A 12,398-nucleotide genomic window follows, 5' to 3' on the forward strand; every position below is an offset into this window, starting at 1 on the left:
CATGCCAACCTTCAATGACTGATGTACCATGACACCCAGGTCTCTTTGCACCTCCCCTTTTCCTAATCTGTCACCATTCAGATAATAGTCTGTCTCTCTGTTTTTACCACCAAAATGGATAACCTCACATTTATCCACATTATACTTCATCTGCCATGCATTTGCCCACTCACCTAACCTATCCAAGTCGCTCTGCAGCCTCACAGCATCCTCCTCGCAGCTCACACTGCCACCCAACTTAGTGTCATCCGCAAATTTGGAGATACTACATTTAATCCCCTCATCTAAATCATTAATGTACAGTGTAAACAGCTGGGGCCCCAGCACAGAACCTTGCGGTACCCCACTAGTCACTGCCTGCCATTCTGAAAAGTACCCATTTACTCCTACTCTTTGCTTCCTGTCTGACAACCAGTTCTCAATCCATGTCAGTACACTACCCCCAATCCCATGTGCTCTAACTTTGCACATCAATCTCTTGTGTGGGACCTTGTCGAACGCCTTCTGAAAGTCCAAATATACCACATCAACTGGTTCTCCCTTATCCACTCTACTGGAAACATCCTCAAAAAATTCCAGAAGATTTGTCAAGCATGATTTCCCTTTCACAAATCCATGCTGACTTGGACCTATCATGTCACCTCTTTCCAAATGCACTGCTATGACATCCTTAATAATTGATTCCATCATTTTACCCACTACCGATGTCAGGCTGACCGGTCTATAATTCCCTGTTTTCTCTCTCCCTCCTTTTTTAAAAAGTGGGGTTACATTGGCTACCCTCCACTCCATAGGAACTGATCCAGAGTCAATGGAATGTTGGAAAATGACTGTCAACGCATCCACTATTTCCAAGGCCACCTCCTTAAGTACTCTGGGATGCAGTCCATCAGGCCCTGGGGATTTATCGGCCTTCAATCCCATCAATTTCCCCAACACAATTTCCCGGCTAATAAGGATTTCCCTCAGTTCCTCCTCCTTACTAGACCCCCCGACCCCTTTTATAACCGGAAGGTTGTTCGTGTCCTCCTTCGTGAATACCGAACCAAAGTACTTGTTCAATTGGTCCGCCATTTCTTTGTTCCCCGTTATGACTTCCCCTGATTCTGACTGCAGGGGACCTACATTTGTCTTTACTAACCTTTTTCTCTTTACATATCTATAGAAACTTTTGCAATCCGTCTTAATGTTCCCTGCAAGCTTCTTCTCATACTCCATTTTCCCTGCCCTAATCAAACCCTTTGTCCTCCTCTGCTGAGTTCTAAATTTCTCCCAGTCCCCAGGTTCGCTGCTATTTCTGGCCAATTTGTATGCCACTTCCTTGGCTTTAATACTATCCCTGATTTCCCTTGATAGCCACGGTTGAGCCACCTTCCCTTTTTTATTTCTATGCCAGACAGGAATGTACAATTGTTGTAGTTCATCCATGCGGTCTCTAAATGTCTGCCATTGCCCATCCACAGTCAACCCCTTAAGTATCATTCGCCAATCCATCTCAGCCAATTCACGCCTCATACCTTCAAAGTTAGCCTTCTTTAAGTTCTGGACCATGGTCTCTGAATTAACTGTTTCATTCTCCATCCTAATGCAGAATTCCACCATATTATGGTCACTCTTCCCCAAGGGGCCTCGCACAACGAGATTGCTAATTAATCCTTTCTCATTACATAACACCCAGTCTAAGATGGCCTCCCCCCTAGTTGGTTCCTCGACATATTGGTCTAAAAAACCATCCCTTATGCACTCCAGAAAATCCTCCTCCACCGTATTGCTTCCAGTTCGGTTAGCCCAATCTATGTGCATATTAAAGTCACCCATTATAACTGCTGCACCTTTATTGCACGCACCCCTAATTTCCTGTTTGATGCCCTCCCCAACATCACTACTACTGTTTGGAGGTCTGTACACAACTCCCACTAACGTTTTTTGCCCTTTGGTGTTCTGCAGCTCTACCCATATAGATTCCACATCATCCAAGCTAATGTCCTTCCTAACTATTGCCTTAATCTCCTCCTTAACCAGCAATGCTACCCCACCTCCTTTTCCTTTTATTCTATCCTTCCTGAATGTTGAATACCCCTGGATGTTGAGTTCCCAGCCCTGCTCATCCTGGAGCCACGTCTCCGTAATCCCAATGATAGAACATGGGATGTGTGATGTCACCACATAAAACATCCAATAGAATTCCAACATCGAAGTGTGAGCAGCGCCAAGGAAATTCACCACACTATAACTTTTGCCTTTATTATCGGCAGTTTTCTCTCAATGTTTTTTGGTAAATAACTACCCGGCGAAAGTTTCCTCTTTATTTTTTTAGAGTTTCGCCGACATTTTGAAAATACTGCTGGGGAGCAAACGACCTACGTGCATCTGTGTGCACTGCCGAGAAAACCGCCACGATCTAAGTTTTGCCTCAACAGGGACCCATATGTACCGCTGAGAAAACCACCCATGATAAGCTGCCAGAAACAGGGCGGTAGATGAGTACCCTGCAAAGAAAGGTAAGTTAAAGGGTTTTTAGAATTATTTTTTAAATTCTATAATGATGATTACGTTAAAAAGTGCCTTGCGAATGTTATAACTTTTTATTTTTTGTTTAATTGAAAAAATATTTTTTAAATTTTCCTCCCTCCCTAGGCCCAACCACAGTCTCGGGCTAAATTTTAAGTACTTACTGTCCATTCCGGTCCATTACATAGTTTCGCCTTTAACTGCTGAGAAACCGCCGAGAATCTTGTGTAAGATCCGACTTTCCACTTCACATCGCCCATCTATGGCCCATATATCTCCCAAATTGGACCTCTATCGCCCATTTTGTGGAAAAAGTGGAAACAAGGCCAGAAAGATCGTCGGAAAAATAACCCCCCAAGTTTCGGCTCACTTCGCCGAACTGATCGCCCACACAAGGCCCATCCCAACTTTCGGCATATTGCCATCACAAGGCCGGGCTGATCGCTCGCTGAGAACATGGCTGGGTAATAGTTGCTTTTCCCGGGCCTTACTGAAGGAAATGGGCACTACGGACGCCATTTTGAAGATCGGAGGAAGGGTGGAGACAGCTAAAAAAAATCGTGCTTAGATAGTTGTGAGTTATGAAAGGGTCCTGTATAGATAGATCTATTCAGATTATTAATTATAGTTAATTTTACTGATAGTAGTCTAGTGGATTAGGCATTTTTTAGTGAAAAGTGCATTTATACCAAGTGAAAATAAATATTGAAAGTGATGGGGCCTTTTAAGTGTTAGACTGGGGCTGGAATAGAGAAGAGAGTATTAAACTGAGATTGTTATGCAGTGTTAGACTGGGGCTTGTATAGAGAGAGTAGTTTAATAGATTAAACATTCTTTCGTGAAAAGTGCATTTATAGCAAGTGAAAATAATTATTGATGGTGATTGGGCCAATGCCAGAGAATGCACAACAATTGTTAAAATCAATAAAAAAATTAATTGCTAACAAACTTTGTAATAAAATAGTTTTCAACACCCTACTCCCCACCCACGCCCCCCCACTCCTCACCCCAACTATGAACGAACGTTAACATTAACAGTAAAAATCAATCCCACCCTCCTTACCTGCGGCCACATTTCCCTCCAGGTCGTTTACAACCCCCCCCCCCCCCCCCCATGTAGTAGCACAACCTACCTGTCTTGGTCCCCGCAATCCGAGACAAAACTGGCGTGCAGCGGGCGACGGAAAGACTTCCTGCCGTGGTGGAGGTGTTGGAGTGGGAGACGAAGCAAGCTGCTCATCTTCCGAGTCAAGAGGAACTGTATCCTCCGTACTCGCCTGACTGCTCGGGGTTTGACTCGTGACCAACACGACACCATGGGGTGCAGCGCCGTGTTCCGCCAGCAGCGCATACTTAAGTGCATTTGTAGTGGCACTCTATTCTCACACCCCTTCAAGAGTCTGCCGTGTTACATCGAGAGTCTGCCGTTTATCGAGAGTCTGCCGTTTATCGAGAGTCTGCCGTTAATCGAGAGTCTGCCGTGTTACATCGAGAGTCTGCCGTTAATCGAGAGTCTGCCGTGTTACATCGAGAGTCTGCCGTTTATCGAGAGTCTGCCGTTTATCGAGAGTCTGCCGTTTATCGAGAGTCTGCCGTGTTACATCGAGAGTCTGCCGTGTTACATCGAGAGTCTGCCGTTTATCAAGAGTCTGCCGTTTATCGAGAGTCTGCCGTTTATCGAGAGTCTGCCGTTAATCGAGAGTCTGCCGTGTTACATCGAGAGTCTGCCGTTTATCGAGAGTCTGCCGTTTATCGAGAGTCTGCCGTTAATCGAGAGTCTGCCGTTTATCGAGAGTCTGCCGTTTATCGAGAGTCTGCCGTTTATCGAGAGTCTGCCGTTTATCGAGAGTCTGCCGTGTTACATCGTGAGTCTGCCGTTTATCGAGAGTCTGCCGTGTTACATCGAGAGTCTGCCGTTTATCGAGAGTCTGCCATGTTACATCGAGAGTCTGCCGTTTATCGAGAGTCTGCCGTTAATCGAGAGTCTGCCGTTTATCGAGAGACTGCCGTTAATCGAGAGTCTGCCGTGTTACATCGAGAGTCTGCCGTTTATCGAGAGTCTGCCGTGTTACATCGAGAGTCTGCCGTTTATCGAGAGTCTGCCGTGTTACATCGAGAGTCTGCCGTTTATCAAGAGTCTGCCGTGTTACATCGAGAGTCTGCCGTTTATCGAGAGTCTGCCGTTAATCGAGAGTCTGCCGTTTATCGAGAGTCTGCCGTTAATCGAGAGTCTGCCGTGTTACATCGAGAGTCTGCCGTTTATCGAGAGTCTGCCGTGTTACATCGAGAGTCTGCCGTTAATCGAGAGTCTGCCGTTTATCGAGAGTCTGCCGTGTTACATCGAGAGTCTGCCGTTTATCGAGAGTCTGCCGTTAATCGAGAGTCTGCCGTTTATCGAGAGTCTGCCGTTTATCGAGAGTCTGCCGTTTATCGAGAGTCTGCCGTGTTACATCGAGAGTCTGCCGTTTATCGAGAGTCTGCCGTTTATCGAGAGTCTGCTGTTTATCGAGAGTTTGCCGTTTATCGAGAGTCTGCCGTTAATCGAGAGTCTGCCGTGTTACATCGAGAGTCTGCCGTTTATCGAAAGTCTGCCGTTTATCGAGAGTCTGCCGTGTTACATCGAGAGTTTGCCATTTATCGAGAGTTTGCCGTTTATCGAGAGTCTGCCGTGTTACATCAAGAGTCTGCCGTTTATCGAGAGTCTGCCGTTTATCGAGAGTCTGCCGTTTATCGAGAGTCTGCCGTGTTACATCGAGAGTTTGCCGTTTATCGAGAGTCTGCCGTGTTACATCGAGAGTCTGCCGTTTATCGAGAGTCTGCCGTTTATCGAGAGTCTGCTGTTTATCGAGAGTTTGCCGTTTATCGAGAGTCTGCCGTTAATCGAGAGTCTGCCGTGTTACATCGAGAGTCTGCCGTTTATCGAAAGTCTGCCGTTTATCGAGAGTCTGCCGTGTTACATCGAGAGTCTGCCGTTTATCGAGAGTCTGCCGTTTATCGAGAGTCTGCCGTTTATCGAGAGTCTGCCGTTTATTGAGAGTCTGCCGTTTATCGAGAGTCTGCCGTTTATCGAGAGTCTGCCGTGTTACATCGAGAGTTTGCCATTTATCGAGAGTTTGCCGTTTATCGAGAGTCTGCCGTGTTACATCAAGAGTCTGCCGTTTATCGAGAGTCTGCCGTTTATCGAGAGTCTGCCGTTTATCGAGAGTCTGCCGTGTTACATCGAGAGTTTGCCGTTTATCGAGAGTCTGCCGTGTTACATCGAGAGTCTGCCGTTTATCGAGAGTCTGCCGTTTATCGAGAGTCTGCCGTTTATCGAGAGTTTGCCGTTTATCGAGAGTTTGCCGTTTATCGAGAGTCTGCCGTTTATCGAGAGTCTGCCGTGTTACATCGAGAGTTTGCCGTTTATCAAGAGTCTGCCGTTTATCGAGAGTCTGCCGTTTATCGAGAGTCTGCCATGTTACATCGAGAGTCTGCCGTTTATCGAGAGTCTGCCGTTTATCGAGAGTCTGCCGTTTATCGAGAGTTTGCCGTTTATCGAGACTTTGCCGTTTATCGAGAGTTTGCCGTTTATCGAGAGTTTGCCGTTTATCGAGACTTTGCCGTTTATCGAGACTTTGCCGTTTATCGAGAGTCTGCCGTTTATCGAGAGTCTGCCATGTTACATCGAGAGTTTTCCGTTTATCGAGAGTCTGCCGTTTATCGAGAGTCTGCCGTTTATCGAGAGTTTGCCGTTTATCGAGACTTTGCCGTTTATCGAGAGTCTGCCGTTTATCGAGAGTCTGCCGTGTTACATCGAGAGTCTGCCGTTTATCGAGAGTCTGCCGTTTATCGAGAGTCTGCCGTTTATCGAGAGTCTGCCGTGTTACATCGAGAATCTGCCGTTTATCGAGAGTCTGCCGTTTATCGAGAGTCTGCCGTGTTACATCGAGAGTCTGCCGTTTATCGAGAGTCTGCCGTGTTACATCGAGAGTCTGCCGTTTATCGAGAGTCTGCCGTTTATCGAGAGTCTGCCGTGTTACATCGAGAGTCTGCCGTTTATCGAGAGTCTGCCGTTTATCGAGAGTCTGCCGTGTTACATCGAGAGTCTGCCGTTTATCGAGAGTCTGCCGTTTATCGAGAGTCTGCCGTTTATCGAGAGTCTGCCGTGTTACATCGAGAGTCTGCCGTTTATCGAGAGTCTGCCGTTTATCGAGAGTCTGCCGTTTATCGAGAGTCTGCCGTGTTACATCGAGAGTCTGCCGTTTATCGAGAGTCTGCCGTTTATCGAGAGTCTGCCGTGTTACATCGAGAGTCTGCCGTTTATCGAGAGTCTGCCGTTTATCGAGAGTCTGCCGTGTTACATCGAGAGTCTGCCGTTTATCAAGAGTCTGCCGTGTTACATCGAGAGTCTGCCGTTTATCGAGAGTCTGCCGTTAATCGAGAGTCTGCCGTTTATCGAGAGTCTGCCGTTAATCGAGAGTCTGCCGTGTTACATCGAGAGTCTGCCGTTTATCGAGAGTCTGCCGTGTTACATCGAGATTCTGCCGTTAATCGAGAGTCTGCCGTTTATCGAGAGTCTGCCGTGTTACATCGAGAGTCTGCCGTTTATCGAGAGTCTGCCGTTTATCGAGAGTCTGCCGTTTATCGAGAGTCTGCCGTTTATCGAGAGTCTGCCGTGTTACATCGAGAGTCTGCCGTTTATCGAGAGTCTGCCGTTTATCGAGAGTCTGCCGTTTATCGAGAGTTTGCCGTTTATCGAGAGTCTGCCGTTAATCGAGAGTCTGCCGTGTTACATCGAGAGTCTGCCGTGTTACATCGAGAGTTTGCCGTTTATCGAGAGTCTGCCGTTTATCGAGAGTTTGCCGTTTATCGAGAGTCTGCCGTGTTACATCGAGAGTCTGCCGTTTATCGAGAGTCTGCCGTTTATCGAGAGTCTGCCGTTTATCGAGAGTTTGCCGTTTATCGAGAGTCTGCCGTTTATCGAGAGTCTGCCGTTTATCGAGAGTCTGCCGTTAATCGAGAGTCTGCCGTGTTACATCGAGAGTCTGCCGTGTTACATCGAGAGTTTGCCGTTTATCGAGAGTCTGCCGTTTATCGAGAGTTTGCCGTTTATCGAGAGTCTGCCGTGTTACATCGAGAGTCAGCCGTTTATCGAGAGTCTGCCGTTTATCGAGAGTCTGCCGTTTATCGAGAGTTTGCCGTTTATCGAGAGTCTGCCGTTTATCGAGAGTCTGCCGTTTATCGAGAGTCTGCCGTTTATCGAGAGTCTGCCGTGTTACATCGAGAGTCTGCCGTTTATCGAGAGTCTGCCGTTTATCGAGAGTCTGCCGTGTTACATCGAGAGTCTGCCGTTTATCGAGAGTCTGCCGTTTATCGAGAGTCTGCCGTTTATCGAGAGTCTGCCGTGTTACATCGAGAGTCTGCCGTGTTACATCGAGAGTCTGCCGTTTATCGAGAGTCTGCCGTTTATCGAGAGTCTGCCGTTTATCGAGAGTCTGCCGTGTTACATCGAGAGTCTGCCGTTTATCGAGAGTCTGCCGTTTATCGAGAGTCTGCCGTGTTACATCGAGAGTCTGCCGTTTATCGAGAGTCTGCCGTTTATCGAGAGTTTGCCGTTTATCGAGAGTCTGCCGTTTATCGAGAGTCTGCCGTGTTACATCGAGAGTCTGCCATTTATCGAGAGTCTGCCGTTTATCGAGAGTTTGCCGTTTATCGAGACTCTGCCGTGTTACATCGAGAGTCTGCCGTTTATCGAGAGTCTGCCGTTTATCGAGAGTCTGCCGTGTTACATCGAGAGTCTGCCATTTATCGAGAGTCTGCCGTTTATCGAGAGTTTGCCGTTTATCGAGAGTCTGCCGTTTATCGAGAGTCTGCCGTTTATCGAGAGTTTGCCGTTTATCGAGAGTCTGCCGTTTATCGAGAGTCTGCCGTTTATCGAGAGTCTGCCGTTTATCGAGAGTTTGCCGTTTATCGAGAGTCTGCCGTTTATCGAGAGTCTGCCGTTTATCGAGAGTCTGCCGTGTTACATCGAGAGTCTGCCGTTTATCGAGAGTCTGCCGTTTATCGAGAGTCTGCCGTTTATCGAGAGTCTGCCGTGTTACATCGAGAGTCTGCCGTTTATCGAGAGTCTGCCGTGTTACATCGAGAGTCTGCCGTTTATCGAGAGTTTGCCGTTTATCGAGAGTCTGCCGTTTATCGAGAGTCTGCCGTGTTACATCGAGAGTCTGCCGTTTATCGAGAGTCTGCCGTTTATCGAGAGTTTGCCGTTTATCGAGAGTTTGCCGTTTATCGAGAGTTTGCCGTTTATCGAGAGTCTGCCGTTTATCGAGAGTCTGCCGTTTATCGAGAGTCTGCCGTTTATCGAGAGTCTGCCGTGTTACATCGAGAGTCTGCCGTTTATCGAGAGTCTGCCGTTTATCGAGAGTCTGCCGTTTATCGAGAGTCTGCCGTTTATCGAGAGTCTGCCGTGTTACATCGAGAGTCTGCCGTGTTACATCGAGAGTTTGCCGTTTATCGAGAGTCTGCCGTTTATCGAGAGTCTGCCGTTTATCGAGAGTCTGCCGTTTATCGAGAGTCTGCCGTGTTACATCGAGAGTCTGCCGTTTATCGAGAGTCTGCCGTTTATCGAGAGTCTGCCGTTTATCGAGAGTTTGCCGTTTATCGAGAGTCTGCCATTTATCGAGAGTCTGCCGTTTATCGAGAGTCTGCCGTTTATCGAGAGTCTGCCGTGTTACATCGAGAGTCTGCCGTGTTACATCGAGAGTCTGCCGTTTATCGAGAGTCTGCCGTTTATCGAGAGTCTGCCGTTTATCGAGAGTCTGCCGTGTTACATCGAGAGTCTGCCGTTTATCGAGAGTCTGCCATTTATCGAGAGTTTGCCGTTTATCGAGAGTCTGCCGTTTATCGAGAGTCTGCCGTTTATCGAGAGTCTGCCGTGTTACATCGAGAGTCTGCTGTTTATCGAGAGTCTGCCATTTATCGAGAGTTTGCCGTTTATCGAGAGTCTGCCGTTTATCGAGAGTCTGCCGTGTTACATCGAGAGTTTGCCGTTTATCGAGAGTCTGCCATTTATCGAGAGTTTGCCGTTTATCGAGAGTCTGCCGTTTATCGAGAGTCTGCCATTTATCGAGAGTTTGCCGTTTAACGAGAGTCTGCCGTGTTACATCGAGAGTCTGCCGTTTATCGAGAGTCTGCCGTGTTACATCGAGAGTCTGCCGTTTATCGAGAATCTGCCGTGTTACATCGAGAGTCTGCCGTTTATCGAGAGTCTGCCGTGCTGCCTCCAGCAGCTCGACCTGCACTGCAGACACTTTGGAGAAGTCTTGCGCAAATCGAGTGAACCCCTGGATCAACTTGCGACCGGTCGCGAGCGTCTCCGAACACAGGGACATCAGGCCCACCAACTGATCATCCTGGGGAGGCATTTACTGGCCTCGCTGACCAGGCCTTGGCATTGCCGGCTGCACACCGCTTGGTCCCGGTGCATCCTCCTTCTCAATAGAGATGACCGCAGGTTTATCCCCCCCCCATGCGCAATTGCCGATTCCTGCTGGAGCTCGAGCTCGTCATCCTCCTCCTCCTCCTCTTCCTCCAGAGAGGATGACGTTGCAGGTGCTGGTGCTGGTGCTGGTGTCGTTTGTACCTGCACGAGCGTCTCAGGTTGACCTTTAAAACACATGATCTTTTTACAGAGCTTATTAGAACATATCCGTAAACATTAACAAGATACGTTAAATATCAAAGTTTTCACGACCCCAGAAAGTTGTATCGGTTACATCCCCTGCTTCTTATGCACAAGGGCTGCAAACATGCATGTCACAACATGACATCATTAGTATATCATAAGTACATTACAAGTATATTGCATTTTAATTACAGGACATTACATTAGTTACTTAAGTTTTTAATACTGTTTGACACATTACACATTACTCACGAGACGCATGTCTGGGCTCCGCCAGACCGCGGGTGTTGGCGGAATGATGCTCAGGGCCAACCAGTGCGGCCACACGCTCTTCAATTTCTGTTAGGGGCCGGCGGTGAGCAGAGCCGCCCCCCCCGTCCACCTTTGCCCAGTTGATAGATATCATCTTCTGCAAATGAAAAAAGAGCATAAGGTAATTGATGAGATAGAATCATGGTCATAACAGTTTAAAACGTTACACGCTGTTGTTTCAGAGCACTGTCCGTATCTTAACATGGTTTATGTAATACATTTATGAATGACAAACTTAAATTCAATGCCGGAGATTCATTGTTATGATAAAAATTTGCATCAGTAAAATAGAAAATGCAACTTACTCTTGCTGCCGCTACCAAACTATTCCAGCGTTTTTGGCACTGGTCAGATCCTCTCGCCTTGTGGGATGTCGAGGACACCACGGCAGCGATCTCCGCCCAGATTTTCTGGGAAACGGGGTGGAGGTTTCCCGTGCGCACCCCGAGTCACTTCACTCACCCAGCAATGGACCTCGTTTAACAGGGCCTCATTTGCCTCGTCGCTGAAAGGCTTCGCCTTTTTTCTCTCTCCTTCTAATTCCAGAGACATTTTTAATATTATATTATAATAAATTTAAATTTATATGATTTATAAGAATTAACTGATCTATAAGCTCTTTTATTCGATTCTCTACTTGCACTGGCTTCCGATTCGATACTCTGGCTTCCACCTCTCTCTTTCTTCTCTCTCTCTCTCTCTCTCTCTCCTCCACCCTGTAGCTTCTGAGCATGTGTGATGACCCCTGACCTCCCGAAATGCAATAAAACCAGTCGGCCAGAAAAAAAATCTCTCACATGCGCACAAGGCCGTTGCTAGAGAAGCTTTTTAACTTCCTCTTTCGGTGGGCGAACGCGACTTCGCCGAAAATCAGATCACCCATTCCACATTGCCGGCCTAAGGCCGAGTGGAAAATCGCAAAATAAAAGGGCCATGTACCAGCGATCAGTAAGGCTGAGACGTCCTACATAGAAACATAGAAACATAGAAAATAGGTGCAGGAGTAGGCCATTCGGCCCTTCGAGCCTGCACCGCCATTCAATGAGTTCATGGCTGAACATGCAACTTCAGTACCCCATTCCTGCTTTCTCGTCATTACCCCTTGATGCCCTACATCACTGGAACAAGGCCTGTTTTTTGGGGCGATGGCTCCCTAGTGGAAAGTCTAGCCCATAGTCTCACCGGGCGGTACTTTTTTACCTTTTTTTATGGAAATATTCGCCAGCGTTATTTGCAGAATCTTAGCAGTATTTCTGGGTGGCAATCGGGCAGTGGGGGGCTTTAGGGAAAGTCTATCCCATAATGTCTTCAACTACAGAATAAAGACTTGCATTTATATAGCATATTTCATATTGATGAACTGGCTAATCTCTGGTGTGATGTGTTTCAATAGTCAAGGTGGCTTAAATGCTTTTCTCTTCAGATTTCAACATTATGTCATCTTACAAATCACCCTGATAGGTTGTAGTTCACTTTTTCTATTTTGAATTCATAATTCCATGGGCTATTTATGTAAATTCACAACAATCCAAAGTAATCGATTTGAGCACTAATTACACATTGAGGAGGTCAACGATCCTTGGTTTTAATTCCCAAGTCATGGTTTATTAATTTTTAAATTCTGTATCAAGAAGAAATATTGATTGTACTTTTTTGATTAGCATAATGGATAACATTAAAATTTTACGTCTTATATATATATATATATATTGATGTATTGTGACATCAATGAATGTCACCCTACTAAATAACCCTTTTGTCTCTACTTAGATAGCCCTGAGAATGCTGTGACTAGCATTTTAGGAGTTTCCTTCAGCAGCTATCTACCGTTTCTAAAGCAGTCAATTTGCTTGAGTCTTTTGTGATTTCCTTCATTAGTAGCTTTAGTAATAAAGTAATATGTTTTATATCA

The 12,398-nt window shown here is 46.6% G+C and overlaps 1 protein-coding gene across 1 annotated transcript; it reads left to right on the plus strand.

Annotated features, from left to right (window-relative positions):
- Positions 1-4,070: 4,070 nt before the first annotated feature.
- LOC139274636 (uncharacterized) lies at positions 4,071-10,154 on the plus strand (the record flags this gene model as incomplete). The annotated part of the gene is made up of 7 exons (XM_070891314.1): positions 4,071-4,598; positions 4,845-5,425; positions 5,531-5,686; positions 5,831-6,316; positions 6,953-7,739; positions 7,938-8,276; positions 8,748-10,154. Coding segments are annotated over 7 exons (4,284 nt in total), but the record flags the coding sequence as incomplete, so codon positions are not given.
- Between the last annotated feature and the right edge of the window lie 2,244 nt (positions 10,155-12,398).

The sequence above is a fragment of the Pristiophorus japonicus genome, chromosome 10 (genome assembly GCF_044704955.1).
Source record: "Pristiophorus japonicus isolate sPriJap1 chromosome 10, sPriJap1.hap1, whole genome shotgun sequence".
Lineage (NCBI taxonomy): Eukaryota > Metazoa > Chordata > Chondrichthyes > Pristiophoridae > Pristiophorus > Pristiophorus japonicus.